General features: G+C 44.2%; 11 protein-coding genes across 11 annotated transcripts; 5 read left to right on the plus strand and 6 right to left on the minus strand.

Annotated features, from left to right (window-relative positions):
* Positions 1 to 163: 163 nt before the first annotated feature.
* On the minus strand, positions 164 to 925 carry L199_003385 (uncharacterized protein; the record flags this gene model as incomplete). Its single annotated transcript, XM_064889118.1, has 4 exons — positions 164 to 344; positions 453 to 526; positions 604 to 757; positions 903 to 925. 4 exons carry the CDS (start codon positions 923 to 925, stop codon positions 164 to 166), a joined length of 432 nt encoding a protein of 143 aa, XP_064745190.1.
* Positions 926 to 1250: 325 nt separating this feature from the next.
* On the plus strand, positions 1251 to 2392 carry L199_003386 (uncharacterized protein; the record flags this gene model as incomplete). Its single annotated transcript, XM_064889119.1, has 2 exons — positions 1251 to 1559; positions 1664 to 2392. The coding sequence occupies 2 exons, from the start codon at positions 1251 to 1253 to the stop codon at positions 2390 to 2392; spliced, it is 1038 nt and encodes a 345-aa protein (XP_064745191.1).
* A 245-nt stretch (positions 2393 to 2637) lies between these two features.
* Positions 2638 to 5355, minus strand: L199_003387 (uncharacterized protein; the record flags this gene model as incomplete). Its single annotated transcript, XM_064889120.1, has 6 exons — positions 2638 to 3609; positions 3670 to 3828; positions 3890 to 4876; positions 4957 to 5079; positions 5149 to 5230; positions 5294 to 5355. 6 exons carry the CDS (start codon positions 5353 to 5355, stop codon positions 2638 to 2640), a joined length of 2385 nt encoding a protein of 794 aa, XP_064745192.1.
* Positions 5356 to 5789: 434 nt separating this feature from the next.
* Positions 5790 to 7361, plus strand: L199_003388 (uncharacterized protein; the record flags this gene model as incomplete). The annotated part of the gene is made up of 5 exons (XM_064889121.1): positions 5790 to 5822; positions 5883 to 5939; positions 6004 to 6130; positions 6219 to 6763; positions 6828 to 7361. The coding sequence occupies 5 exons, from the start codon at positions 5790 to 5792 to the stop codon at positions 7359 to 7361; spliced, it is 1296 nt and encodes a 431-aa protein (XP_064745193.1).
* Positions 7362 to 7624: 263 nt separating this feature from the next.
* Positions 7625 to 9746, minus strand: L199_003389 (uncharacterized protein; the record flags this gene model as incomplete). The annotated part of the gene is made up of 8 exons (XM_064889122.1): positions 7625 to 7896; positions 8041 to 8146; positions 8330 to 8576; positions 8681 to 8807; positions 8966 to 9128; positions 9201 to 9311; positions 9376 to 9516; positions 9579 to 9746. 8 exons carry the CDS (start codon positions 9744 to 9746, stop codon positions 7625 to 7627), a joined length of 1335 nt encoding a protein of 444 aa, XP_064745194.1.
* Positions 9747 to 10045: 299 nt separating this feature from the next.
* L199_003390 (uncharacterized protein) lies at positions 10046 to 12070 on the plus strand (the record flags this gene model as incomplete). Its single annotated transcript, XM_064889123.1, has 7 exons — positions 10046 to 10357; positions 10420 to 10570; positions 10629 to 10660; positions 10715 to 11408; positions 11460 to 11556; positions 11619 to 11744; positions 11833 to 12070. The coding sequence occupies 7 exons, from the start codon at positions 10046 to 10048 to the stop codon at positions 12068 to 12070; spliced, it is 1650 nt and encodes a 549-aa protein (XP_064745195.1).
* Positions 12071 to 12286: 216 nt separating this feature from the next.
* On the minus strand, positions 12287 to 13902 carry L199_003391 (uncharacterized protein; the record flags this gene model as incomplete). Its single annotated transcript, XM_064889124.1, has 4 exons — positions 12287 to 12755; positions 12845 to 13373; positions 13437 to 13779; positions 13834 to 13902. The coding sequence occupies 4 exons, from the start codon at positions 13900 to 13902 to the stop codon at positions 12287 to 12289; spliced, it is 1410 nt and encodes a 469-aa protein (XP_064745196.1).
* A 1617-nt stretch (positions 13903 to 15519) lies between these two features.
* On the plus strand, positions 15520 to 18512 carry L199_003392 (uncharacterized protein; the record flags this gene model as incomplete). The annotated part of the gene is made up of 8 exons (XM_064889125.1): positions 15520 to 15535; positions 15619 to 16130; positions 16222 to 16470; positions 16537 to 17157; positions 17333 to 17514; positions 17589 to 18090; positions 18187 to 18333; positions 18405 to 18512. 8 exons carry the CDS (start codon positions 15520 to 15522, stop codon positions 18510 to 18512), a joined length of 2337 nt encoding a protein of 778 aa, XP_064745197.1.
* Positions 18513 to 19096: 584 nt separating this feature from the next.
* On the minus strand, positions 19097 to 20191 carry L199_003393 (uncharacterized protein; the record flags this gene model as incomplete). Its single annotated transcript, XM_064889126.1, has 4 exons — positions 19097 to 19474; positions 19544 to 19634; positions 19705 to 19804; positions 19891 to 20191. The coding sequence occupies 4 exons, from the start codon at positions 20189 to 20191 to the stop codon at positions 19097 to 19099; spliced, it is 870 nt and encodes a 289-aa protein (XP_064745198.1).
* Positions 20192 to 20501: 310 nt separating this feature from the next.
* L199_003394 (uncharacterized protein) lies at positions 20502 to 21498 on the plus strand (the record flags this gene model as incomplete). Its single annotated transcript, XM_064889127.1, has 5 exons — positions 20502 to 20560; positions 20631 to 20736; positions 20874 to 21021; positions 21155 to 21360; positions 21460 to 21498. The coding sequence occupies 5 exons, from the start codon at positions 20502 to 20504 to the stop codon at positions 21496 to 21498; spliced, it is 558 nt and encodes a 185-aa protein (XP_064745199.1).
* A 627-nt stretch (positions 21499 to 22125) lies between these two features.
* L199_003395 (uncharacterized protein) lies at positions 22126 to 24382 on the minus strand (the record flags this gene model as incomplete). Its single annotated transcript, XM_064889128.1, has 4 exons — positions 22126 to 22743; positions 22825 to 23211; positions 23290 to 23867; positions 23983 to 24382. The coding sequence occupies 4 exons, from the start codon at positions 24380 to 24382 to the stop codon at positions 22126 to 22128; spliced, it is 1983 nt and encodes a 660-aa protein (XP_064745200.1).
* Between the last annotated feature and the right edge of the window lie 726 nt (positions 24383 to 25108).

The raw sequence follows: 25108 nt of genomic DNA on the forward strand, positions 1-25108 counted from the left end.
CCTTCTTGTGAGTACAACAGATGAGACAAAGGGTCAGAATCGAGTTGAGCAGGTCTACTGGCCAGGTTAGTTGATTATTCGCGTTCAACAGAGGAAATCAGATCCATAATATACAACATCTGTACAAAGGGCATCTATGAACATACCGAACATCCACACATCACTAAGCAGCTGGGACCTCCTTCTGTCCCTCCTGACCAGTTAAGTTTGACTCATTGTTCATTCCTTCGAATCTCTTGACTACCTCTTCAACACCTCTTTGTCTATTGTCTTGCCCTAGTCCAGCAGCTTTTTCGGCTTCGGTGAGTGTGTAAGCGGGGTCTCGAAGCTCCTTCAAACGACGTCTACAACGAAAAGATTTGCAGTGAGCATGGTTGCGCCCGAATGATGGCAGTGCACCAGATACATTTGTCACAATTCGACTTGCGTCCCATTGGAAATGACAGACTCACTTGTGAACTTTAGATTTCGTATGATTCCTCAAAGCTAAATCAGTTTCATAGTACTTGGCGCATTCGACGCAATACTATTATACAATTTTTGTACGATTGGTCAGCTACAGGAAAATGATGGTACTCGGTCCGCTGACAATGTATCACTTACATGTTGTCCCAATCCAGGTTTATCCTCATCAATTTCCTGTCTTTCCAACTTTGCTCTGTTCCCCGGTCTGAGATCGATCTCAATCTGGTCTAAATCCTTGACTCTGACTCGAGTACGGGCGAGTCGATGGACGTCTCGTCGGGCGTGATGGGTTCTGAATGTTCATAAGCAGGTTGGTTCGTGATTGTGGTCGCATCGTTGAAATGTGACAACAGCAGAGTAGGAAGAAGGACGGTAGTAGAGGATCAGCAAATTGATTGGCGACGCCGCCTACAGCCAGAAGCAAACAACTAACTCACCTTGATCTCCTTAGTCTACCCATTATATCGATACTATAGTTTTGATGTTTTTGGATGGTAGTATGTTAAGAAGAAGAAGAATCCGTTTTCAGCTATGGAGCTGCAACCGACAAGCAAAAATCAAAAATCACAACTTGAAAAATCTGAACTGCTTATAACGGGATCAAATTTGTGAGCCGGGTGGCAAACGCTTAAAAGGGGCAACCTAGATAGGATGATAACTCATCTGAAGCGAATCCTCCGACAAAGGTCATGCATGTCCATGTCGAAGCATAGCTTGTGTGATCTTTGCAATCGCAACAATACCTAGTTTAACCCACCAGAATCAGGTGGTTGCAATACGATGCGATGAGCTGGAAATCAGCCGGTCAACTAATCTCCGGTCCCCCTTCCTCCTCGTCTTCCGAACCAGTGGTCAAGCGACTCCGGCCCAACTCCTACGGTTCTTCAGCCTTTCAGAGAGATACCGCCCACTTGTCGCACTACGGTCCAAACTCAGATCTGGTGGCGGCAGACCTGAAAAGCAGGAAATCCGATTGGGATGTCGTCAAGGAGAATCATAGATTTATAAGGGATGATGAAGAGCCGCAGAATGTCAGTTGGGAAGAAAGGGTCGCTAGGGCTTATGAGAGTAAGCTCTTCAAGGAGTTTGCATTAGTAAGTCTGTCTCTCTCATTCATCTCTATCATGATGTATTTGATCATCGTATATCGCCTGGATCTGTGCTGATTTTGAATCATTGTTGTTGTTCGAATTGACAGATCGACTTGAAACATTACAAATCCCATCAATTCGCACTTCGCTGGCGTATCGCTCCGGAAGTTATCAGTGGTGTAGGAGAAGATACCTGCGGTTCATTAAGATGCAAATATCATAATCCACCTTCCACCACTTCCCCAAACGGAGGAGAACGAGAAAGACAAATTAGTTTATCAAATTTACGATTTAAAGATCCCGATACGGCCAGTTCAAGTCGTCTATCCTCTGTTAGAAGAGATCATGATGATGATGATGTTGCAGAGGATATAGATGAGATACCGCCTTTGAGCAGTTACGAATTGCCCTTTGTATACATGGAGGATAATCAACGGAAAGAGGCACTGGTGAAAGTCAGATTATGTGGGAGGTGTGAGAGGAAATTGAAGTGGAAATCTGATGATGAGCGGGACAAGAGTAAAAGCGATGAGAAGAAAAGCAAAAGTAATGGTAAAAGTAGAGATAGAGATAGAGATAGAGATAATGGTGGACGTGACGATCAAGAGAAACAAAGAGGGCCTAGATCGAGGAAAGAAGTGGAAGAAGGTAGAGGGAGATATGATCTGTCAGATCCATCAGACGAAGATCACAAGCACCCGAGTAGGACAAAGGATAGGGAGGATGACAGAAATACCAAGAGCAAGTATAGATCACATTCAAGATCAAGATCAAGATCACCTTCACGACATAGAGAGTCTTCCAGATCTTATCAACATTCACAACACCGTAGGTAGTATTTGTCGACTAGGTTGTAAGATAGAGAATGTATCTCATTTAGGTAATGTCGCATATAAGCATGTATAATACATATCTTTGCTATTCATTTTGAACTTGTACTACATCCCATGATACATAATGACATACCCTATGAACCTGTCGTTTCCATCCCGATTACATGCTATAAAATCTCACATCCCGTGCTTTACCACATGAAAAAAATTACAGTATTTCCTATTCATCGAGTTTATTCGATCAATCATCACACTTCATTCTCAATCTCCTTTTCCAACTCCAAATCCTCATCCGCCATTGCATCATAATCGTACTCCTTCTCTTCTTCGTCATCGCCAATGTCATTGCTTGAACCGGACCATAAACCATTATCGAATTCTCTACTGATGTCAGCCAACTCTTCATCTTCTTCATCAAGTTTCGTCTTCTTATCTTCGTAAGTCGTTCCGTTAATAGAGGCATCTAGGGTCTGGTTCTCTCTATGATGGTGACGTTCAGTTTGAGTATGATTTGAGGAAGATTTGAAATCAGTATTATCAACGTTGAGGATAAAAAAAAGACTTTGTTTACTTGGTGACGGCGGGTATACTTGAGGTTGTTCATTATCATAATCGTACTCAGGATACGATTGCCCAGGCTGAGTATATTGTGGATGATTAGAGTCCTGTACACATGGTGAAGAGTGAATATGACTATGTTGCAAAAGCTGATTCAGACTTCCAGCTTGACTTCGACGCTGTTCTGGATAGCTATGAGTATACTGTGAGTGATTATGCTGTGAATGAGCTTTAACACGTGGTGAGTATTTCGGGGTGACAGTGCATTGCGGGATATGGTAGGTATTAGCATTTATACTTTCTGGTTTACAGGTGTGATGACCATCTTGTTGAGAAAAGTCTTGAGAAAAGGAGTAATATCGTGGTTGAGATGAACTACTACCAGAGTGATAAGATCGATATTGAGAATGGGAATTGTGAGATGGATTTGGACTGTGATCGCTGATCGGTGGCACTGGATCAGCGATATTCCAACCGTTTTGTCGATCATTGGGGGTTGACTGGAAAGGAAAGAGATATGGTTGATAGGTTCGGTCGTCACACGGACTTTGAAAGCGGTTAGATTGGTACGTCTCTTGATTATATTCCTGTAGTTGTGACGGATGGTAATGGGTGGTTTCGTGTTTCAAACGTCTCTGAATTAAATGTCCTATTGTCTCAACCTGCTCAAAGAACCCTATATCAGCATGGGTCATTGGTCATATGATGTTTCAGTAACTTACCAGCTTTTCGAATCCCGACTCCATCATAGCCTGGTCGACCAGGTTTTCCAAATCGTGAGGTGCCAAATCGTATATTCCCCTTCCGTACGGTAGCGTAGGAAGGGGTTTGGAAGTATTCGGAGAGTGATGGGGTGATGTGTCTCTTCGCGGCTTCTGAAGCTGGAAGAGGAATCATCAGAGGTAACACTCAATCTGGCGAGTGATGAATTATGATGCTTACCCGATCCGCCACTGCATCTGCATCCTCTTCCTCTAGATCATCTTCTACTTCTTCCCTCTTCCTTCTACCCTTCCTTCGTCGTTGAGCCTCCAGTTCTTCCTCCGTCAATAGAACAGGATAGTTGTCTATCGCGATATTTGAGAAGTGACCTTCTCCGTCAACTGACATATGTTCAGAATTTGAGACGTTCTTGGCTTTATTTGGCAACGATTCTTGAGAATGATGAGTAGGATGATCTAGGGACTGAGAGGAGAAATCGATTAGTGGCTGGCTCTTGGTCGGAGTGCCTGGGCAATTGTCGACCGATGCATGGATACCAGCTCTTGGTGAACTTGAGGACGATCCACAGTTTGGTCCCGTCGTAGGTCGTGATGTAGACTGAGACTCGAACTGATTCAAATCATTACCTCCTGATTGATCTGTCGTACCTTTTCTGTCCCCATATACTGAGTATGGTGTATCTACTTGAGTGGACTTTACTTCTGATGGTAAGGCTGTGGGGTGTTCTTGCTGGACACATTGGCTGTCCGGGGGTGCCGATGGGAGCTTGAAGTTTTCCAGAAGTGTCTTCTTCAAGCGTTCGGTAGCCTCATCAATCGGTGGTGAAGGCGTATTCTCTGCTCCTAACTCGACTGTCGGCGATGAGTTTGTAGAAGAGACAGTGGTGCGGACGGGTGTAACCCCTTTCTTCGATCTTTCTTCAGGTTGCGATTGCGTTTTTGTTCGTTTGGGTGGACGAGGGGTATGTTGAGATTGGGACGAAGAAGATTTTAGGGGTGAGGGTTTAGTAGGGAATGCAATTGGCGTATTGTCGATGTTAGGGACTTTTGGAGGAGAAGAAGGAATGATTTGAGAAGGTTCTACAAAATTCCCCTTAATAGGTGATTGTGATTTATGTTCGGATATCTCGAAAAAGCCTCTCATTAATTGAATGAAAGATCGACAATCTTCGTTGCTGATGAATTTCAATTGATAACATTCTTTCATCTATAGAAATCATTATCATCGGATTGGCATGAAGTCTGACATATAGCATTAAAAGGAAGATTGACCACATAACCACATACCTTCATTCCTGAGATCACTGGGGTCTGTGTCGGCTCATACCTGAAGATCATACTTGCATCGCCATGGATAATCTTGCGTACTGGTGATTTCATGTATGATAGACGTTCAAAAAGTTGTTTGATCTATTTGAATTATGCCAGTCTTCAAATGAGCAATGTATCGATAATACTACTGTCTGGTTATCGACATACGATGAATCTTCCTTGATGTATCAAATGTACCTCAACGTTTGAGGACGATCGAGTTATTACTGTTATTGTAATATTTTCGTTTCTGTTCAAGCCAACAGACTACGGTGAGCTACTGATCGATAATTCGAGCACCAAAACGGCTCACATCGTCTCCCATTTCACCTTTCCTTTACTTGAGACAGGCGATAACCTGGGGATGGTCATCATCGCCTTGTCGAGCTTGACTATCAAAACACATCAAGATAGGATGAGCGCATGTCAAGATACCACAGTCCAGGACATTCTGGCAGTACCCACAAGTGCGAGTATTCATGTTGAGGGATTGGACCGAGTATCTAGCTATATATGGTCAGTGATAGAGGAACGAAAGAGGCAAGGGGAATGAAAGACATATCATGGGTTTCCCCTCTTTATACTCTATATGCGTTATATCATGCAGCATGCATGGACCACCTCCACTCGCACTTAGTTTGAATGAGTGACCCACTTTGCATTCGACGCGTCTTAGATGGGCCATGACCACTGACCACTTTGTCGAGGATGAACAATGAACAGTGAACGGTGAACAACTGAACAACCAAAATCAATGTTGCATCAAGTGAATGTAGCTACATGCAAGGAAGAGGCTTTAGGAAGGTATCATGACCACCAAATACCATGGACTACCAGATATAGTGAGCTATTTCCCGCCCACTGGCTTTGGGATCCTAGCTCATCTCGTACTACATACTCAGGACACAGCTCAAGATATATTCGAGACTCCCGATGAACCAGACAGCCTCCTGCGACCGGTAAGCTTGGTTGTAGATGTGGATGTCACAGGTTATAAGCTGACTGATGGATATTCATTTTCAGGGTGACAGTGGACTAGCTGACGACGAGCATAATACGATAAAGCTAAACTCCGAAAATATAGATGTAAGTGGATTACCAGGAAGGAAGAACGTGGAGAAAGTATTTGGAAGGGGTACAAGGCGGAGGGGTGAGTTTGACTAACCCTCATGGCTTATACGATGTGTCACACTACTGGGACTCTTGCTGATAACATACCTATGGCAATGATGGATTAGACCCAAAAGACCTATCGTTCCGACCTAGACTCCCACCTCTATCCCGGCATACCCTCTCGACCTATTCTCCTTCATCCTCCGAAGACGAAGACTCGGGGTCTCAGTTCAAGGAATCTTCTATTAGTCGCCTACGACGTCTGAAAGCTGAATTGGCCGAACTTGAATCCGAAATTTCATCACAACCTCAAGCTTCGACTTCTGGGTCTGTATCAATCCCAGATGGAAGGGAGGGAAAGAGAAAATCGGTCTTACCGCCTAAACAACCTATAAACTTGATATCCGAGTTGAACGGGTTGAAAGAGAGATTGGGGAAATTGGATATTGATGAGTTAAATCTAGTAGACAGTGATGGACTGGGACCGGCAGAGTGGGATGATAGGTTAAAGCGATTAACGGGGACAGTAAATTCACAATCACAAGAAGGGCGAGATGTACATCAGGAAGATAATGGAAATAGAAAGAGACAATATAGTCTAGGAGAGATCGATAAGCGTTTGGCAATACTGGAGAATGCTCTAGGCCCATTAGGAGAAGGGACAAATCAGGTAAGCTGACACATATTTCATGGTGTTACAGACAACATCAGCTGATCGTCCGCAAACCGTCTAGAACGGTCCATTGATACCTACTCTCACCAAACATTCTCACCTTCTATCACTTCTCACCCAACCACGTCAACTCGACGCTATATCCCGTCGAATCAAACTCCTCTTAGTCGATCTAGATAGAGCAGCTTCCTCTTCGAACAAACGAAATACCACAACGAACCTTTCAGCCGATTCGGAAAAACCTTCTTCCTCTTCAAGTAATGTGAATCTATCACAAAGTGAATATCATAATCTGCAACAGCTATTTGGACTTTTGTCTAGGCTAGATGGATATTTACCTATCATTCAACCTCTCCTTATCAGGTTGAAGAGCTTGAACGAATTGCACAACGATGCTGCGACTATAGCTGAGTCGCTCAAACAACTCAAAATTCAGGATAAGAATAATAGCACTGAGATAGGCCAATTACAAGCTATATTGGATAAGATGAATAAAGGTTTGGATCAGGCGGTGCAAGGGATTATGAGTAATTGGAGTAGTACAGAGGGGAGAATAAAAGGGCTGGAAGAGAGGTTGGGAGCGTTGGAGAATTGATCATCCGTAGTTGGAGATTGAACAGGATATACCCATGATTAAAGTTGTTGATACCCCTGTGTGTTTATTGTTGATACCAATCTAATGCAATATCAAGTTATAACGGGAGTCCTTCATCTTGTCTCCTCAATAAAGATGTACATGTCGATTGTAGACAACTCGTAATTTGTCAGATGCTCAAATCGTAATACCGGTTGTAGCTTGATTAAGATTGAGATGCAGTGTGATTCATCCTTCATTTGCATTCATCTATATATCTTTGATTACGGTTTCAAAACCTTACTTTCCTCTTTCTTCTTTATAAAAGGATATATCTCCCCACCCTCAGCAACTCTCAGCGCTGAATCATTCGTAATTCCCATAACCTGATACTGTCCACCCATACCCAGTGGATCTATCAATCTCTGAGCTGATTTTCGTATATCTTCTTTCCTCTTTTCGTCTGTAGCAGAATCGAGTAGTTTTCGAAGACGAGGTTGGAGGCCTAGAGAGAGGAGGAATGATGACTGGGAGATTGGGCCTAGGGAAGATGATCCTGTAGAACGTAAATGTGACTCAGTATAACGTAGTGACAGACGAGAATTGAAGAAGATAGAAGGAATAAGTTGATGTTGTGTTCTGGAATCTTGTTGAATGGGACAAATCGTGGAGGGTCAAAAGGGGCGGGAGATTGACTTACCTGTACCAGTTAAAGATTCTCGCAGATAGGCAAAATCCACATTCGCAGTCAAATCTGCGTTTCCTGGATCGTCGAAAACGTCTACTATCTTGTGATTTTTGAATGCCTATCGATTTACGAAAAGAGTAGAATCAGCTCTTGAACTACGGGCTATGACGAAGAGCAAGATCCAAGATCGACAATAGAGGATTGTCGATCATGTCGAAATAGTTAAATACGTGAATCACGATCGTACTATCCTCACTTATATTCGTTCGTGCCCAACGTAGAAACGGTCTATTCCACTCACTCTGAATGACTGTCCGTATGATCTATCTCCCCCATAATCAACTACCACTCCACAACCTCCTGAACCTTTACTTATCAATTCACCAGCCCGTCGCATGATCTTGAATGAATCTTGGGCGATTTCGATCCTTGATCCTGTTGACAGATTCGTGAATCTAGGTGATGTGGCTGGAAGGACGGTTGAAAGCGGTGTAGGTGCAGAGGAAAGGGAAAGACGTAGGCCAGATTTGGATGTTTGGGCGGGTAGACTGCAATTCATATCATACCATATCAGCTCAAGTCCAACAGTTGAGGTAGAAAGTAGACGATGGACTTCAGGAGGGCTGATCATACAAGACATAGAATGACTCACTTTGGTGCATATCCTGGATCATTATCCACTTGAACTTCCCTCCAACCCATATCTGTCTTTTCGAAAGTATTTATAGGCATCGCATCGAAGAACTCATGCGCCACGAACAGTGTATATGTATCATTGGCTAAAAAATAAAGGTGAATGACAGATGAGTTAGTGAGCATCGGGAACGCTTTTGATCATAGAAAGTTCGACTCGCGAGCTTTTGAACACTGTTTGCACCGATTTGCAAGTAGCAGGATAATTGTGTGATTTCAGAAAGGGAAGGACAATCAGACTCACTTTCTGGAATCTCGTTGATACCTGTATACCACTCCAGATCCACCTCTTTCCCTTCCAATCTCTTCGACAATTTATCGCCTTGTATCTTTCTCAAAGCTTCACTGTTCTCGACCAAGTGAATAGACTTTATAGATCCGGATATGCCAGGGAAATTGAATAATGTCTACATCCGGACGACATTGTGAGCTTTCGTGAGCTGTTACTTTGACCGCGGACTAAGAGATGCAAAGCTCACACGTAAAATATCATCCATCAAAGTACCTCTCCCCGGACCTAGTTCTACTATCCTCACTCTAGAGGGTGAATCGGCTTCCATCCACCGTGTGAGAAACCAAATTGCTACTAGCTAGATCCATCACATCGCCGTCAGCTAGAAATTGACATTGAATCTCACAGATGATTTGACTTACTTCACCAAATATCTGTGATATTTCTGGAGATGTTATGAAATCACCTTTCTCTCCAAATACATCTCCTTTCTGATAATATCCATATGTAGGGTGTGAGAGACAGAACTGCATATACCTCGAGATCGGTATCGGACCTGTCGACTGCAAAGTTGATGAAACTTTAGATTGGGTCAAGCGACACTCTGGACGCAATCACAGCTTACCTTGATGCTGTCCCGTATTATCTTTGCCAGCTCATTCTCCTTCACCGGTGGAACGCTCGAAGATGCAGGAGAGGAGGTGGACTGATATCGACAGCCTATCGCAGGGACACCACGAAGGTTGAGGGGTATTCGGTTGTTGATTACCGTTCTTAGCGCCCTTCCAGTCATCTTTGCGTGTGACATAGCTCCTATTGATCTGTAGTGGACAGACACGAACAATGGAAAAGAACTCAAATGCGAACCAAGGGATGTTTTCGATTATATCGCTGAAATTCGGGTCGGCTACCTGCGAATTTCCGCCGGAAACAGACCCAATCCTCGACATCAACAGCACCCAGTCAAGTCATGTTGACAATATTCAAGTCTTTCCTGATTCCCCCCTATCTTCCCAACAGTCATCCACAGCAGCTTGGTGAATCTCATCAGAACCACCGAGAAAGGCGAGATACACTGTCTATGATCTCGAGATGTTCTCGAACCTCGGCTTGCTATCCACGGCTCGATGTCCTGATCCATCCTGCGGACGTCCAAGATGTTTCTTCACTCACGCCGAGGCATCTTCCTCCAAAACTGCCTTACCATCCAAGGACGTCCCATCGACTGTTAGACAAGCAGCGAAGAGACGGTCAGAGGCCGAAGAGGAAGAGAGGATCAGGGGAGTGGTGCGAAGGGTGACTGGGAATGACGGTAGGAAAGGAAATACAATTCCAGGTTCTCGAAATTTGGATAATGCAACGATCAAACCGTCAGTCAAGGATGGAACATCAACGAGCACTAAGGTAAGCTGGGGTTTGCATCGATGCAAGACTGCTTGATATAACCTTACAATTTTAATTCTCAGGTGCCCCCAGCTGTTCCCCAAACACCAGTCCGACCGACACCGACACCGGCTACTCCCTCCTCTTCCATTGCTATAAACACCGCTCGTCCACCGGTCTTACCCATCAACCTCAAACCATCACCTCATCCAAGACCAGATAGACAAAAAGGCTGTGAGCGACCTCCCTCACTGGGATAATTCGAAGTATGCTGATACATATCCAAATATAGTGAATACGTTATACACCCAATATGCCAAACTTGCAAGTCTAATCTGCCCTGCATGCGCGATCCACCTGCTAACATATATTGAACAGTATGCGCCGATACTACATCTCTCCCCTGATCTGGCTCATACCTCAGCTTTCTCTCAAGAATCGGAAACAGCAGCTGCTTCGTCGAACGTGCGAATATACAAAACGGCGATTCATCAAGCTGCCGTATCCATCTCGAAGCGAATCCCACCAGATAAATTGGACCATCCATCGATAGGGACAGTCAAAGAATCCAGAGTCGCGCATGAAGTAGCAGAGAAGGAGAAACTATCTAGACTGTCTCGAGAGAAAATTGATAGATACTGTTTACCTCTCGACCAATTTGAGATATGGCGATATCCCGATCCTCAAGATAGTTCTCTCACCGGTATCAACCCTGAGGAGATTGAGATAGATGGAGAAGGAGAAGAGAGGGTATGTAATAGATGTAAAGTTTCTTTTGTGGTCAGTTCGAAAAATATAGAAGAAAGGATGAGAAATGGTGAATGCAAATATCACTATGGTCGAACTTTACCTGAACGAATCGAAGGAAGGAGGAAATGGATATATACGTGTTGTGGGAAAGAAAGAGGAGAAGTGGGATGTCAAGATTATATACATGTATTCAGTGAGGAAGATGATGATAGGAAATTAGCAAGGAGGGTACCGTATAAGACTACCGAACAGGTTATAGGCAAGGGAGATGGTGGGTTGGGGAAATGGAATGAGGTGGTAGCCATGGATTGTGAGATGATTTGTGAGTATTCTGCATTCATTAGAGGCTATTGCTGATTGGCTTATATGATAGACACCACGGCGGGTATATCGCTCGGAAGAGTGACTATAGTAGATGAGAACGGAGAGATACTTCTCGATGAACTGGTCAGACAGACTGTACCTGTATTGTCAGTTGACATGTCCCCCCGTCTGTAATCACACATTCAGCTGAGTTTTCTACTTGATACAGAGACGTCAACACACGATTCTCCGGTATAACCCCCGATCAGCTCAAAACTGCTGTTATGGATTTGCCAGCAGTTAGAGCAGCAGCGTGTATGTTCATTGGTCCGGATACTATCATAGTAGGACATGGGTGAGTTTCCGTGCTGACCTCATCATGACCATATCCCTCATTCGAATAGCCTCAGGCGACCTGACTAATTTTGACCACTTTCTAATAGTCTTGAAAACGATCTTCGGGCTCTGCGATTACTGCATACCAAAGTGATCGACACAGCGTTCGTATTCCCACATGATAAAGGACCGCCTTTTCGACGTGCTCTGCGAGATATCGTCAAGGAAAAGTTGGGTTATTTCATCCAAGATAGAACATCTGATTTGGGTCATTCTTCTGCGGTAGATGCGAAAAGCACGCTGGAAGTTTTGAAGTGGAAAGTAAGGGAGGATAACGTTACATGATCCTCTGTTTGTGATTCTGCGAGGACTCGGCATAGTAGTCCTAGGCGAATCCGTAGATCGATCATTGATATAAACATGAGATATCAAATCGCATATCGAGTACAGGCTCCATTGATGAGTCATGTCCGTCATGAATGGTCAGCAGACACATCAGTTGTATGCATACTTGTATACTGTATGTATGTTACCAGCACCGTTAGTGCTACTACGATGTCACTACGAGCTCTCCACAGAAGAGTGCTCCTTGCACTTCTTGTTTCTCTTTTCCAGCCTTTTTTCCCTCTCTGATTCCACCTCAGCCCTTCCTTTCTCCTGATCCCAATTTTCACATTTGATGAGTACCTGAAGGGTCTCGTTGTCTCTATACCGGTCTATGAGATAAATTCTCCATGATGTATCGAACTTGGCTGGTGGTTTGAGATTAGCCGGTTTCCATCGGGCAAAGACTTCCAAGAAACCACGTTGAGGACAAGGCCATGATTCAAATGTGCCTATATGACTCAATCGCTGGTAGATCTTGCCGTTCCTGATGCAATCTGCTAAGTCCTTCCTCCCAAATCTCTCATAAGCTTGAATCAACAGCTCTTCCGCGGGAGTTATGAAATTGTTACCGGCGTAGTATCGATTGTGTGTAAAGCAGAAGTTCGGCGAGGAGAAAGCTTCTTCCTTGGTCGTAGCATATGCCCTATTATATTGTTCCTTAACCTTCAGCCCTGTGCCTTTCCAAATTGATATAATGAGCGGATTTGCTGGGAGATAGAGACCGGTACCCACCATTCCCAGTCTATAATCCCTGTCACATTACCCTCACCATCACCCATCAAATGATCCCCCTTATCATCGGCATGTCTGATATATACCTTGTTGGGTTCCTCGGCAAGCATATCGCATAGTCCAACCAGCTCCCTGAGTTCTAGATGCCATAGATAGGCATCTAAGGTATTCCTTTGGCATAAATGCCCATTGAAGATGTGATCGAGAGCTATATTTATTTGTGCCAGATAACGTTCTTGGTTGTTCTTGAAAGGGCCAGGGAAATAAGGTGGTTCGATCATGTTCAATGCGCGGTGAGTAGCCAAAGGTCCGATAGTTATGTGATGGGGGTCATCGGGATCTGGTATAGGGCAGCCGATCAAGCTACTGGAGATAGGTATATCGGCCATGAGGATGTATATTCTAACGTATTCCTCGATAATGTGCTTTATCTTTGGCCCAGGTGTCCAAAGAGCGTCGATTCCTCTCTTTGGAATGTTCAAAGATGCTCCATTCAGTAACTGACAGAAAAAGTAGCATAGATCGGGCTCTAAAAAGATAAATATGAGTTAGTGATGGACTTCCAGGAGTGAAGAGATAGAAAAGCACACACGAGAGGATTGACCGTCGAAAAGAGGATACCAAGCATCAGGAACAAGTACTCCACCATTTTTGAGAATTGTGAGAGCAGTCACTTCACTTCGGACTACAAACCTTTGTATTTCAGGAGGTGGGTAGCCATTATGGGACTGTCTGACCCTAAGAAGCCATTTGACACCATCGTCGAAGATAATAGGGAAATGAACGTTGATGCCGTTATACATGTTCTTTGCGTCGAACATGCTTTGGCTATCAGGAGGGAGCTGAAGAATGCAGGCGCGTCCAGGTCGGATGCGCTGAGCTTCTTCAATTATGCGATCTTTTTCAAGTGAGATACTGTTGAGTAGACTGGTGAACTGTCGAAGGATACAGTGAGCCGCTGTTCTGTTGAGTTTACTACGCAGACTCACACGTTGTAATTTACTTGCATTCGCTATGAGGGTCATCTGGGGATCGTTAGGGGGTGTGGAGAGCTGCATGTAGACAAATCAGTAGCTATCTATCTCTCACAGCCGTAGAAGCACTTACAACTTCCTCGAGAGTTCCGCATGGGTGGACAGGCTTCCACCTATGTTCTGAACATCGAATTTCTGTACATACCCAGCAGACGGTAGTCGCGCTGTGTGTTACTACTGAGTTGCAGTCCTTTACTATACATTTCTCTCGTAGTATGTAAGTCATTATATTGATATCTGATCAATGTATATATGGAAATAGCAGAATTGCAAGCCAGGAGAGATATGTCCGAGGTTTGAAGGTGTTGTTGATGCATGTGATGTGCACAGATGCTAGTGAAGTAAGTTGTTGATCGCCAGATCCATAGCGGCGAAGCAATGTGTCGTAATTGTTCACACACACACACCATATTTGAGTGCACTCAAACTTAACGAAGCATGATATGCACTCCAGAGGCAGATTCAGCCATCATTCCATGTGAATACAAGATACCAAACTGACACTACACAATCAATCTCGATCCAATAACTCTTCTCAGAACCGTATCGGAATATTCATATATTCACCTCATAATAATATAATCTATTAATGGTGATCGTTGAGAGAGAAGTGATGTGATTGGTGGCGTGGATGAATGTGAATTTATTGAGATGATTGTTGAGGATTGGGAAAATAAGAATTGACATTGGTCTGAGGATGGCTTATATATATTTCTTAACAGTCACTCGACACAGTCTGTTTTGCGTTCACGATGTCGTCCTATATCTCATATTGCCATCGTTTTGGGGAAAGAGGGTAATGTTGATACCGTTATACATGCTCCTCCAGCCATCATGACTCCTGCATTTTCCGGAAAGGTAAGTGAACACTTGCGACGGGGTCGAAGGACTTCAGCATCCTTGATGATAGAACCTTTGCATGTATTGAATCTTTCTAACAAAGCTGCGGACTGCAAACGTGATGAGTTAGCTATCGCAAGATCAAATTGCACCACTACCTCCCTTCAGGGCGACATCTGTGGCTAATCGTTCGAACTCTTTTTGTGAGGCTGCTGACTCTTCCTGCACGAAAATGTCGAGATCAGTCAATGTGATCACAGTACCTCATCCCAAGACTTACATGAGGCTTTCCACATGGGTGCACGGATCTCTCAAGATGCTCAGGACACCGGACTGTCCAACATATCAGACGAGTTGCCACATTTGAAGGTACGACCACAATTGAGCAATTGGGCAACACGAACTCTTTGGAAGCCATGTACATGGCGCAGATATCATATCTTTGCGGTGAAATGGCAACATGGGCATATTCATGAGGATCAGTACACAACAGATGATTGGATTCACCTATTTGTGTGCTATCACTTACACAACGTATCTGTGCTCAATAGCCATCAATGGATGAACAAATGTGGCACAAATCCGTTCGAATCTCGAATTTACCTTCGAAGGAATATGAGCTTTGGGTTCTTTTTGTGCTCCCTCTGTTTAAGCCCAACATTCGTTCGTCCCTCATCAAGTAAGTTATCGCTGCAATAAAAGATCAAAGTTATTCATCATCTTATCTCTTGCTCATCAGTGATACCTGTACGCACACATCCCACCATCAACGGAAGACCGTCAAGCAGGCAGCATATCATAATGTACAACGGTCAACGTGAGTGTGCTCTGATCCAGACCTCTTGACCTCTGAGGATCTAGCTAACAGGTAATGTTGATTGCGTCCGTTTCTGGTTATAGCACCCTTCCGCCCACCTCCGGGTAACTTACCTCCCTTCCCCCCGAACCGACCACCCGCACCAGGCCAACAAGGTCAATTCCCACCATTCCGACCTCCTCCTCCAGGATCATTCATCCCTCCACCTTTCCCACCGAACTTCGCACCAGGTTCTCGACCCCCTCCTTCACTGTCACCTTCTGGACCAGGTTTCAGCTCACCTGGTGGACCAACCAATGGCGGTGGCGGTGGCGGTGCATTACCATTCCGTCCTCCACCAAGTGGACCGGGAGGTATGGGCTACAACCAATATCCTCCTCCTCAGAGACCTGCGCATCCCGGATTAGGTCTACCTCCCGCCCCTGCTGGATTACCCCAACCACCAAGATTCCCTCAAGAAGGTCTACCACCGAATCAGAGTCCCACTGGAATAGGGACACCACCAGGCTTCGTACGGGATGTTAAAACCACGAGTGTGTTCGTGGGAAGTATAGCTCCTGGTATAACGGATGATGTTTTAAAGAATCTTCTCAACGTAAGTGACATGTTTGTAATCTCCTTTCTATAATCTTCTATGTCTATGTACTGAGATAGTCGTGCTAATCTACGCTTTTCTGCTGTTATAGGCCTGTGGTCCTCTCCATGAGCTCAAGAGGGTATCGGGTGCATCTGGTAAACCCCAAGCATTCGGTTTCGCAGCTTACGAAAACCCAGAAGTCGTGCTGAGGTGTATAAGATGTTTGAATGGTGTAGAATTACCTGATTTGTCGCCTGAGGGAAGGAGAGATGGTAGGAAGAAGGCTCTGGTGGTTAAGGCGGATCAGAAAACACAGGAGTTCTTAGAGGAGTTTGAATCGACTCTGGGCAGATCTGATGTGAGTCTCCACTGATACACTCTCTCATCTGCTGCTCTATACTTACATGTTCTCCTCAATTCATAGAACGACGAAGAAGCTGACGCAGCTACCCGGAAATCAATCGCCCATATCGTCGCACTCCTGACCGATCCTAACGCTCAACACCCTGACGGTCCCGCTAAACAAGGAGGCGGAGACAGTCCACTTCAAGTCATCGTCCCAGAACATCTGCAAGATCTGAAAGAAGGTGACTTACCTGAAAATCAGAGAGTAGCAGTACTGGATCAGATTGCAATCTTCCGAGTCGCAGCCGCGAAAAGGGAAAAGGAAAAGAAAGCAATCGAAGATGAAAGAGAGAGATATAGAATCATGCAACAGCAACAGCAGCAAAGGACACCTATGGCCAATGCGAATTATGGGTATGGGAATAACAGAGGATTAGCTAAACAGCAACAACAAGCTTGGCAAAATCAACATCAGAACCAACCAAGTCCTAACACTCCTCTAGGTCAACAGACTCCTCAATCGCAACAGAATGGAGCTGGACCAAGTAGAGCGCGAGATCCTCAGGGGTATGATAAACCCGTTGGATTCGTTGCCGCTCAGTCGGCCGAAGGGAAGGTCGACTCTGGAAGGACGGATGAAGAGGAAGAAGAGTTGAGGAGACAGAGGAAGCAGAGAGAGAAAGATATTGCTCTGAGAGATGTGAGTGACTCTTTCCATACTTTCTACTATATTTCAGTTACATTAAATCCTCTTCGTCTCATGGCCATTGTTCACATCGGTCATTCTATCGGTACCGTTGAAGCCTGTTCTAGCACTCTTCTTATCTCCTGCATTCACCACGACATCGAAACTGACGTTACATATCATCATCCAGGCCGAAAGAAGGGTCGAACATAGAGAACGTATCCGAATAGAGGCACTGAATAGGGAACTTGCCCAAAGAAAAGCCCACGAGGACCTGATCGAGCGTAATAGGCGAAGACAGATTGAGCAATACGAGAATTGGGATGATGATGAGATAATCGAGAAGGGCAGGGAGTTGTTCTATTCTGACAGGTAAGTATCGATTCTCCTTGCTATTCGTATTATCCATTCAAGCCGTGACTAAACTTATACGATGATGTATGTAGGGCAACATGGCGTGCAAGGAGACAACGTATCCGACAACAAGAGTACCAAGATGATGTACGTGACCGACAACAGGAGGAAGACGACTTGCAAGCATTGGAGAAAGAGTCCGAGGAATTCTTGAAGAAGCAAATGGCAGAATTAGCAGAATTGGAGAATGAGCAGAAAGCTAAAGGATTATTAACCGAGGATGCCAAACCGATTAGATTGAATATTCAACCTACCGCCATAGAAGCCAAGCCTAAAGAAGAAGTAAAACCTGTCATACCTAATAAACCCAAACCTGTGATTTTGGCTGAAGACGAGGAAGAAGAGAATGAACAGAAGAAGAAACGAACACTCATCAGACTAGATGCCGAGACGGATGGACAAGGAAATGATGGGTTGACGGAAGCTCAGAGATTGGCTAAGAGGAATGCGAAATTGTTGGACATCAAGAAATCCTTACCGACAAGTAAGAGAGATATTTTTAGAGCTGATATTGATTGGGCTGCGGTGAATGAGGTGAGTACGAGTATGATGTGGAATTGCAAAAACCTACGATCTTCCCGAGTCATATTCTCGCTGACACGGTCTGATGGTTCACTATTTTCTTTTCAGTCCACTATCAAAGAAAAGGTCAAACCTTTTGTAGAAGGTAAAATCAGTGAATTCTTAGGTGAACTAGACCAAGACTTGGTCGAATTTGTTTTAGAGCATCTTAGAGACAAGAAAGAATCGGATGATTTGGTAGATGGATTGGAACCTGTAAGTGCAATTCTCTGTAGTTAGTTTTCTCTGGACATTCGGTCACGAGAGCTGACCAGGTGATATCTCAGATTCTCGCCGAAGATGCTGAATCTTTCGTACTTCAACTATGGAAATTACTCATCTTCGAGAGCGAGGCGTTCAGAGTAGGGCTGAGTACCGGCTCGATGATGCCCTAGTCACGCTCAATCAGAATGGGCGATGAGACAGATAATGGAAAATGATAAATTTGGAAGAGATGAATTTAGTCGAGGTATGTTCCTCTTGAACGAATGCATATCAAGAATATGATTACCTTGTGGCTTGTATTTTGAAATCATATCCGAACAGAGGGTCCACATGGCAACGGAAACACTCTTGGAATTCATGCGAGAGAAGCAGGCTAGAGAAATTGGAGTGAATGGCAGCTCAGGTGGGCAGAATATCATTTCATTTCATCTCTTCTATCTTCTCCATGCATTGTTTGAGTACACGTCAAAGCTTCTATCATACTTACACAGCTAAGTGGGAGCGTCTGTGCTTATGAAGTTATGCGGTGAGTAACGGCAGATAAGGTGATTCGATAAACTATAAACTATTCTACTGATATAACTGAAATCTTGGAATGAGAGGAAGAACGTTATTTTCTGTTGATTCACGGTACGAATATATGCCAACAGTGAGCAATATAATTTCTACCTCCCATCTCTTGTGATCTTAGTCAGGCTGCATATGTTGGCCTGTCTCTCTTTGAGTATTGATACAATGAATGCATAACATATGATCATATCTCTATCAACTCATTAACCCACATCAACCTTGACGCAGCGAGATACAACCACCTAAACCATACTAGTTGCGTACGGTGGGCCATCATAGCTTGTATACTCTGTACCCATTGAGCAGGAGATGAAACAACGACCAACCCCTTCTCCTCTTGCCCCTCTTTCTGCGCATCGGACTTGAGTATATGATAAAGGATTTTTTGTAAGTTGAGGTAAATGGGATATAGGGGTCCAGTGAATTTCGGGATCACCCCAGGTGATTTTAAGTGTATTATTTTAGGACTAGGCTGAGTGTGAGTTTGTAGGAGAGCTAAAGCTTGAGAGAGAGAAATGTGGTTGGGATGATGGGTGATTCCAATCTCGTCGAAGGTTACTGTCTACATAAACAAATTTACATGTCAGATCGTCTTGTTTTCTTCTTTTGTATTGCAGTAAGGTGGACATACCAGATCTGCTGGATGATCATTCAGATGATCTAGCAAAATATCTGATATCAGATGTGGATCCCAATGAGCAGTCAAGGAATCTTGCAAATCACTATCATCGTAAAAACAAGATATCAGCGGAGAAATTCCTCTATGATGAGAGGTGACAGTATGGAATTTACCGATGATCGATAACTTTCACATTTTTACGTTCAACTCCTAAGACTTGGTAGCTCCCGTATAATTCTTCTGTACGTATGACCCCCAGACCCGATGAGTTACCTAGACAAAGTCGTTTCCATTAGCTTGTCTTAGATCCCCACCATATTTCACAAGATTCGAAGAGGTCTCTCCTTCAGCTGACTAACCTGTCGATAGACATAATCCACTAACCGTCCATCCTTCTGACACTAGTGATAAGATAGTAGGTGAAAAGAACATCACTTCGTCATCCGGATGAGCAGTAAGTATCAATGCCTTTGGATGACCATCATGAGCCGACGGGATGTATGTGGAGAAACGGGCAATCGGCTGGGTCGAGAAATAAGGGAATAATAATCCCAGGAGGGGGATGAGAGATGTGAGGAGAAGTATGGGGAGGGGGATGTACGGTCGGATCCGCTGCTCGGAGTGCCCGGAGCGCCTCGAGGGGTCTGATATAGGAGGCATGATGCGTAGACGGTCCCAGTGTTCGTTACGGACTTGACATGGTCCAGGACTTACTGGTTTGGTAGGGATGAGCGATATTGCGTAACGATGTGTAGCACTCGCATTGGCAAGAAGACCTTGCTCCTTGATAGTGAAGAGGTCGGTGGAAATATATGATGACGTGGAAGATAAGATATTACCTCAAATTCGCCACTCAACCTTCCGAGCACCCAGGCACTTACGACATTTGACTGTGACTGTAATCGTACATCAACATTTATCATTTCAGCATTTTCTGTCTGTTCATCGAACATACAAAATAGATAGGACCATGGCTACCTCAGCTTTATCTCAACAGCCACAGCAAATGAGCGTCCCTGTTCAGCCAATGTAAGCTTCGCCTTCGAAGCCAGCGTGTATACATCCAGCTTACCTTTCTGCTCTTTCATGGTCGTGTCAGACCTCAACCTTGGGGTGCAGCCGCTATCGACGCTGCCTCTCACGGGGCTATAGCATTCTGTCAGGTATACTATGAAGCTTACGATGAGCCTACGAGGAGGGACTTGGTAAGTACTCGCCATTACAAACTCACTGCTGCTGTACCTGTACTTTGTCAAGCTCGCCTTCACTCAACTGAGTTGTAACGAATGTCGGTATGAATGAAAGGCTGATAAAGCCTCGAACATATGGTTTATTCTCATAGGAAATACCCCTCTTATACCTGCCGAACTCAAAGATTATATGGAATGGCAACACCGTACCATCCGATAAACCCTCTTTGGCCGAGTTCCTAAAAGGTATACCATTGAGCAGACATGATTTACAAACTTTAGATTGTCATCCTGTATCTGGTGAGTTGACTTCTTATTTTCTCTCCCAAATTCTCTCTAATACCCAACGACTATATCAATAAGTAAACAAAATCATCATACTATCCTTGCACGACAAGATTATATCAACTCATTGACTGGTCTGGAACATTAGCCGAACCAAACACCCCACCATCATTAATAATCAACGTAACCGGATCCGTCCTCCACGGACCCACCGTCCTCGCTCCACCATCCTCCGCCCCAGATAATCGAAACAACAATGCGAACGGGAAAGACGCAACGAGGGACATGCCAAGGAAGTTCCATGAGATGTTCATGTTGAAAGCTGTAGAGCAGAGTGAGGGGATGCAACCTAAAGTGAGTGGCCCACCCATCTATGAACCAGCTTGAACGTGACAGCGTAGTAGAAAAAACTGATTTGATGTTCTAACGATTGTTTTGATGATCATCGGATAGTACGCTATACATAGTTCGAACTTCAGATTTATCGGTTAATTCTCATCAACCCCTCACTTCAATCCCCTTCTTTTCCTCCTATATACCATACTTCCTCCTCCTGTTCGCCCCTCCTCGTCTCTTTCTGCATCATTATCTACTCCATCATTCCTCTAGAATGCGTTCACTCGTCTTTTGACATTGTATAATAACAACAGAAACACCTACACCAACGCTTACAACGGAAAACATGGGGGTTAATCCATACACGGTGATTTATAGCAAACACAGCACAATATTCTATCCATGCATAATAATCATGTTACCTTATGATGTACAATTCCCTCACTGGCCCAAGCTCAGCTTTTTTATTGCCGATCTCCTACCCATCCTACAGGAAATGTGTGTACACAATTAAATGAGGAACCATTGTCGAGTGCAGTATTGGTACTGTGATTTGGATATCGTATACGAGATGTTGTTGTACGTTTATGAATTGCATATATGCATGATGGTCATTATAGTTATCTAAGTAGGTATGAACGAAGATATGGTATGATATAAAAGCGAAGTGAGATCTATATGTTAAGTGATATGTGATATTATAAGATAGGTTTTTGTTTCCTTTTTGTTTTTCTCCTTTTATCCCTCCCCTACTAACCCTGCTCTTTCTCCTTCTACTTCAGATCAAGCTTGAGTCCCCGTCTGGTTTTCACCTTCACTTGGTTTGGTAGCTTTCACATAATGGAATTTTTTATGTAACTCCTCCAATTTTATCCTTTCATCGTCCTCTAGATCAACTTCATCTCTATCGGCCAAAGCCTCATAGGTAGTCCACTCATGGTGCATATGAGGAGGAACGTGCGATGGGATCCTCTTAATGTTGGATGGGGTACCAGCAGAAGCAGAAGCATGTTCAGCAGCGTGAGATTCCACTTTTGATAATCCACCTTCTTGTTCAGCAGGTTGAGATTCGATAGGTCTGATCGCTTCGCCTTGTGCTTCGGGTTTAGTTTCGACATTGGCCTCTTCATCTTCTTGTTTCGCCTGAGCCATCCTAGCAGCCATGATCATAGCCATGGTCCTCTCGGCATCAGCAGCGTACTTGCATTTGGCCCTAATGCTCGCTCCGTACTTGTAGAACAGTACTGTAAAGGGGATACAAGCGAGAGATAAGAATCCGGGAAGGGCAACACCCCAATGAACACCGAGTTTGGCGAACATCTGTCGAGTGAATAAGGGGAAAGCGGCACCGAAAAGTGATCGAAGGACTGAATTGGCAGCGAGTACCGAAGCCGCGTAAATCTACACTCATCACCAAATCATTTGTTGTCAGTGACCTACACCTAGACTATGTGCAACAAATAGGTATGATAATTGACTCACGGTATAACTATCTACCAAATAACCCAACACAGCCAAGAAAACAATAATGATACCCGTACCGAATGGCACACCGAAGATGATAGGAGCAATCCAATGAACGTCCGGTCCGTCGGTGGCAGCAAATCCAGCTAGACCAATGACCAACAAAATACCACCCCAGATGGCGGGGGGTAATCGATCTTCAGGATCGGCTCTTCCACCCTTCTTCTTGGCAACTTTGATATATTGAGGATTGACATATACGATGGAAAGTAAGACTGCTACGAGGGTACCGACCAAGATACCGAGGAAGGCAAGACCACCGATACCGACGTTCCATCCGTGACCTTGTTGGAATACAATAGGGTAGGCAGCGAAGTTGAGATATAAGATACCGTAGATCAGAGCCTGAGTGAAACATATGAACACAGTCAGTTATGAATTAATATTCTGCATATAGTATGTAACATATGTGTCTCCACTCACGGTGTAAACAGTCAAGATAGATACGATAGGTTCGTACCACAAAAACTTCCATGGTCTGATCAACGAAGTGACAAATAGGGGACCGACCTGTAGTGGTTTCTTGGCATCACCTCTGAACCTATATACTTTTCCAGTAGCCTTGGACAAAGTGTTGGCTCGACGTCTCAACAAGAGTGGAGCGTAGGTCTCCGAACCCCAAATAGCGACAATGATCAACATGACTCCTACGAAGATCGTAAGGTATCCTTCTACCCATCTCCAACCAGCTTTCAAACCTAGGAAACCACCTGTGATTGGACCAAGCGATGGACCGAGGAAAGGAGCAGCTGAGAAAAGGGCCATACCCAAACCTCGTTGATTGGCATCCAATACATCTGAGATGGTTCCTCCAGCATTGGCCAGGGGAGAAGAACCAAATAGACCAGCGAGGAATCGAAATACAAGGAGAGAGCCAATATTGGGTGATCCAGCTGCAGCACCGGACCAAACGGTGAGGAAGAAGTAGGAGATGATGTAGGAGTATCGTCGACCGAATACTTCGGAGAAGGGAGCCCAGAATAGTGGACCAAATGCGAACCCTATTGAACGAGAAGCAACAGTCAGCTTTGTTTATCAAACATTGATCATTGAGACTTGATCATTCGTCAATCCAATTCGATTGTAGAATCGAGATTGTGTAATAAGTCAACTCACCAACAACAAACAACGATACACCAGCAATGACCAACTCCAAGCTCGCTCCAAACTCCACAACAATATCCTGCGCACCACCAGTATAAGCTGACGATGAAAGTGCTACGGCCAAAGTCAACCACGATACGATCGCTATCAACGTCCATTTATATACGGCTGGCCAATTTTGAGGGTCCTCTTTATCGTTCTGCAACCAATCGACTATATGGGGATCTTCGTTGGTTCCGCTCCCAGGGTATTTTCTAGCTAGTATATCTTCGAACGGGGTGACATAAGGTCTCCAAGGTCTTTTTTTCAGCGTGAATGATGATACGGGTTTATTTGATACTACACCGTTGGTTTTGGGTGGTGGAGGGGGTGAATCACCTATTTGAGTCGTGGTGGTCGATGTTGTTGACATTTTGGATTATCCTTTTTGATGTATACACAATAGAAAAGGAAAGAAAGAAAAAGATAAGAGATCGATGGGAAAGATGGATAGATGGTTGATTATATAAATTAAGAATGAATTCTTGATTACCAAGATCCGACCTTTAACTTATGACTGAATGACTAAAACAGAATTTGACTGTAAATCCAAGAAACAAGAACACCGAGATCGGGCGCCGTTGGTCGCGTCGGATTAGAGCGATACAATCTAGTACTAGTCTCGGAGATGAGATTTTCGATTTTCGATTTTCAAGCTGAATGAGTTTGATCGTTGGATCTACGATGATAGACGATGATGTGAATGGGCTTGAGGTTGAATGAGAATGAGAGATACTATTGATTCATGCAAGGTGAATGGGAGACGAAAGAGTACCTTTCGGGATATACCGTATTCGCACGATGTGTATTTTGCGTTCAGTGTTGTGTGATTTATCGATTAGTCTCTGTCCGTTCGGTCCGTCCGCTTGAGGAGCGATGAAACACCACAACGAAATGAATGATATAAGCCAAACACAACAAAGAGCAGAGAAAGAAAACTACAAGAGAACAGAGGAAACTATCTTGTATATATATACTTGTCCAAGTCGATGCTCTCGCTATCTAAATTTTTCCATTCGGGCATGTGTTTGTCGTCGGTTCGGTTTGTTTAGTATTGTTTTGATAGCTTGGATTGGGTTATGACACATATGCAACTTGT

Source organism: Kwoniella botswanensis, chromosome 1 (assembly GCF_036426115.1).
Source record: "Kwoniella botswanensis chromosome 1, complete sequence".
Classification (NCBI taxonomy): domain Eukaryota; kingdom Fungi; phylum Basidiomycota; class Tremellomycetes; order Tremellales; family Cryptococcaceae; genus Kwoniella; species Kwoniella botswanensis.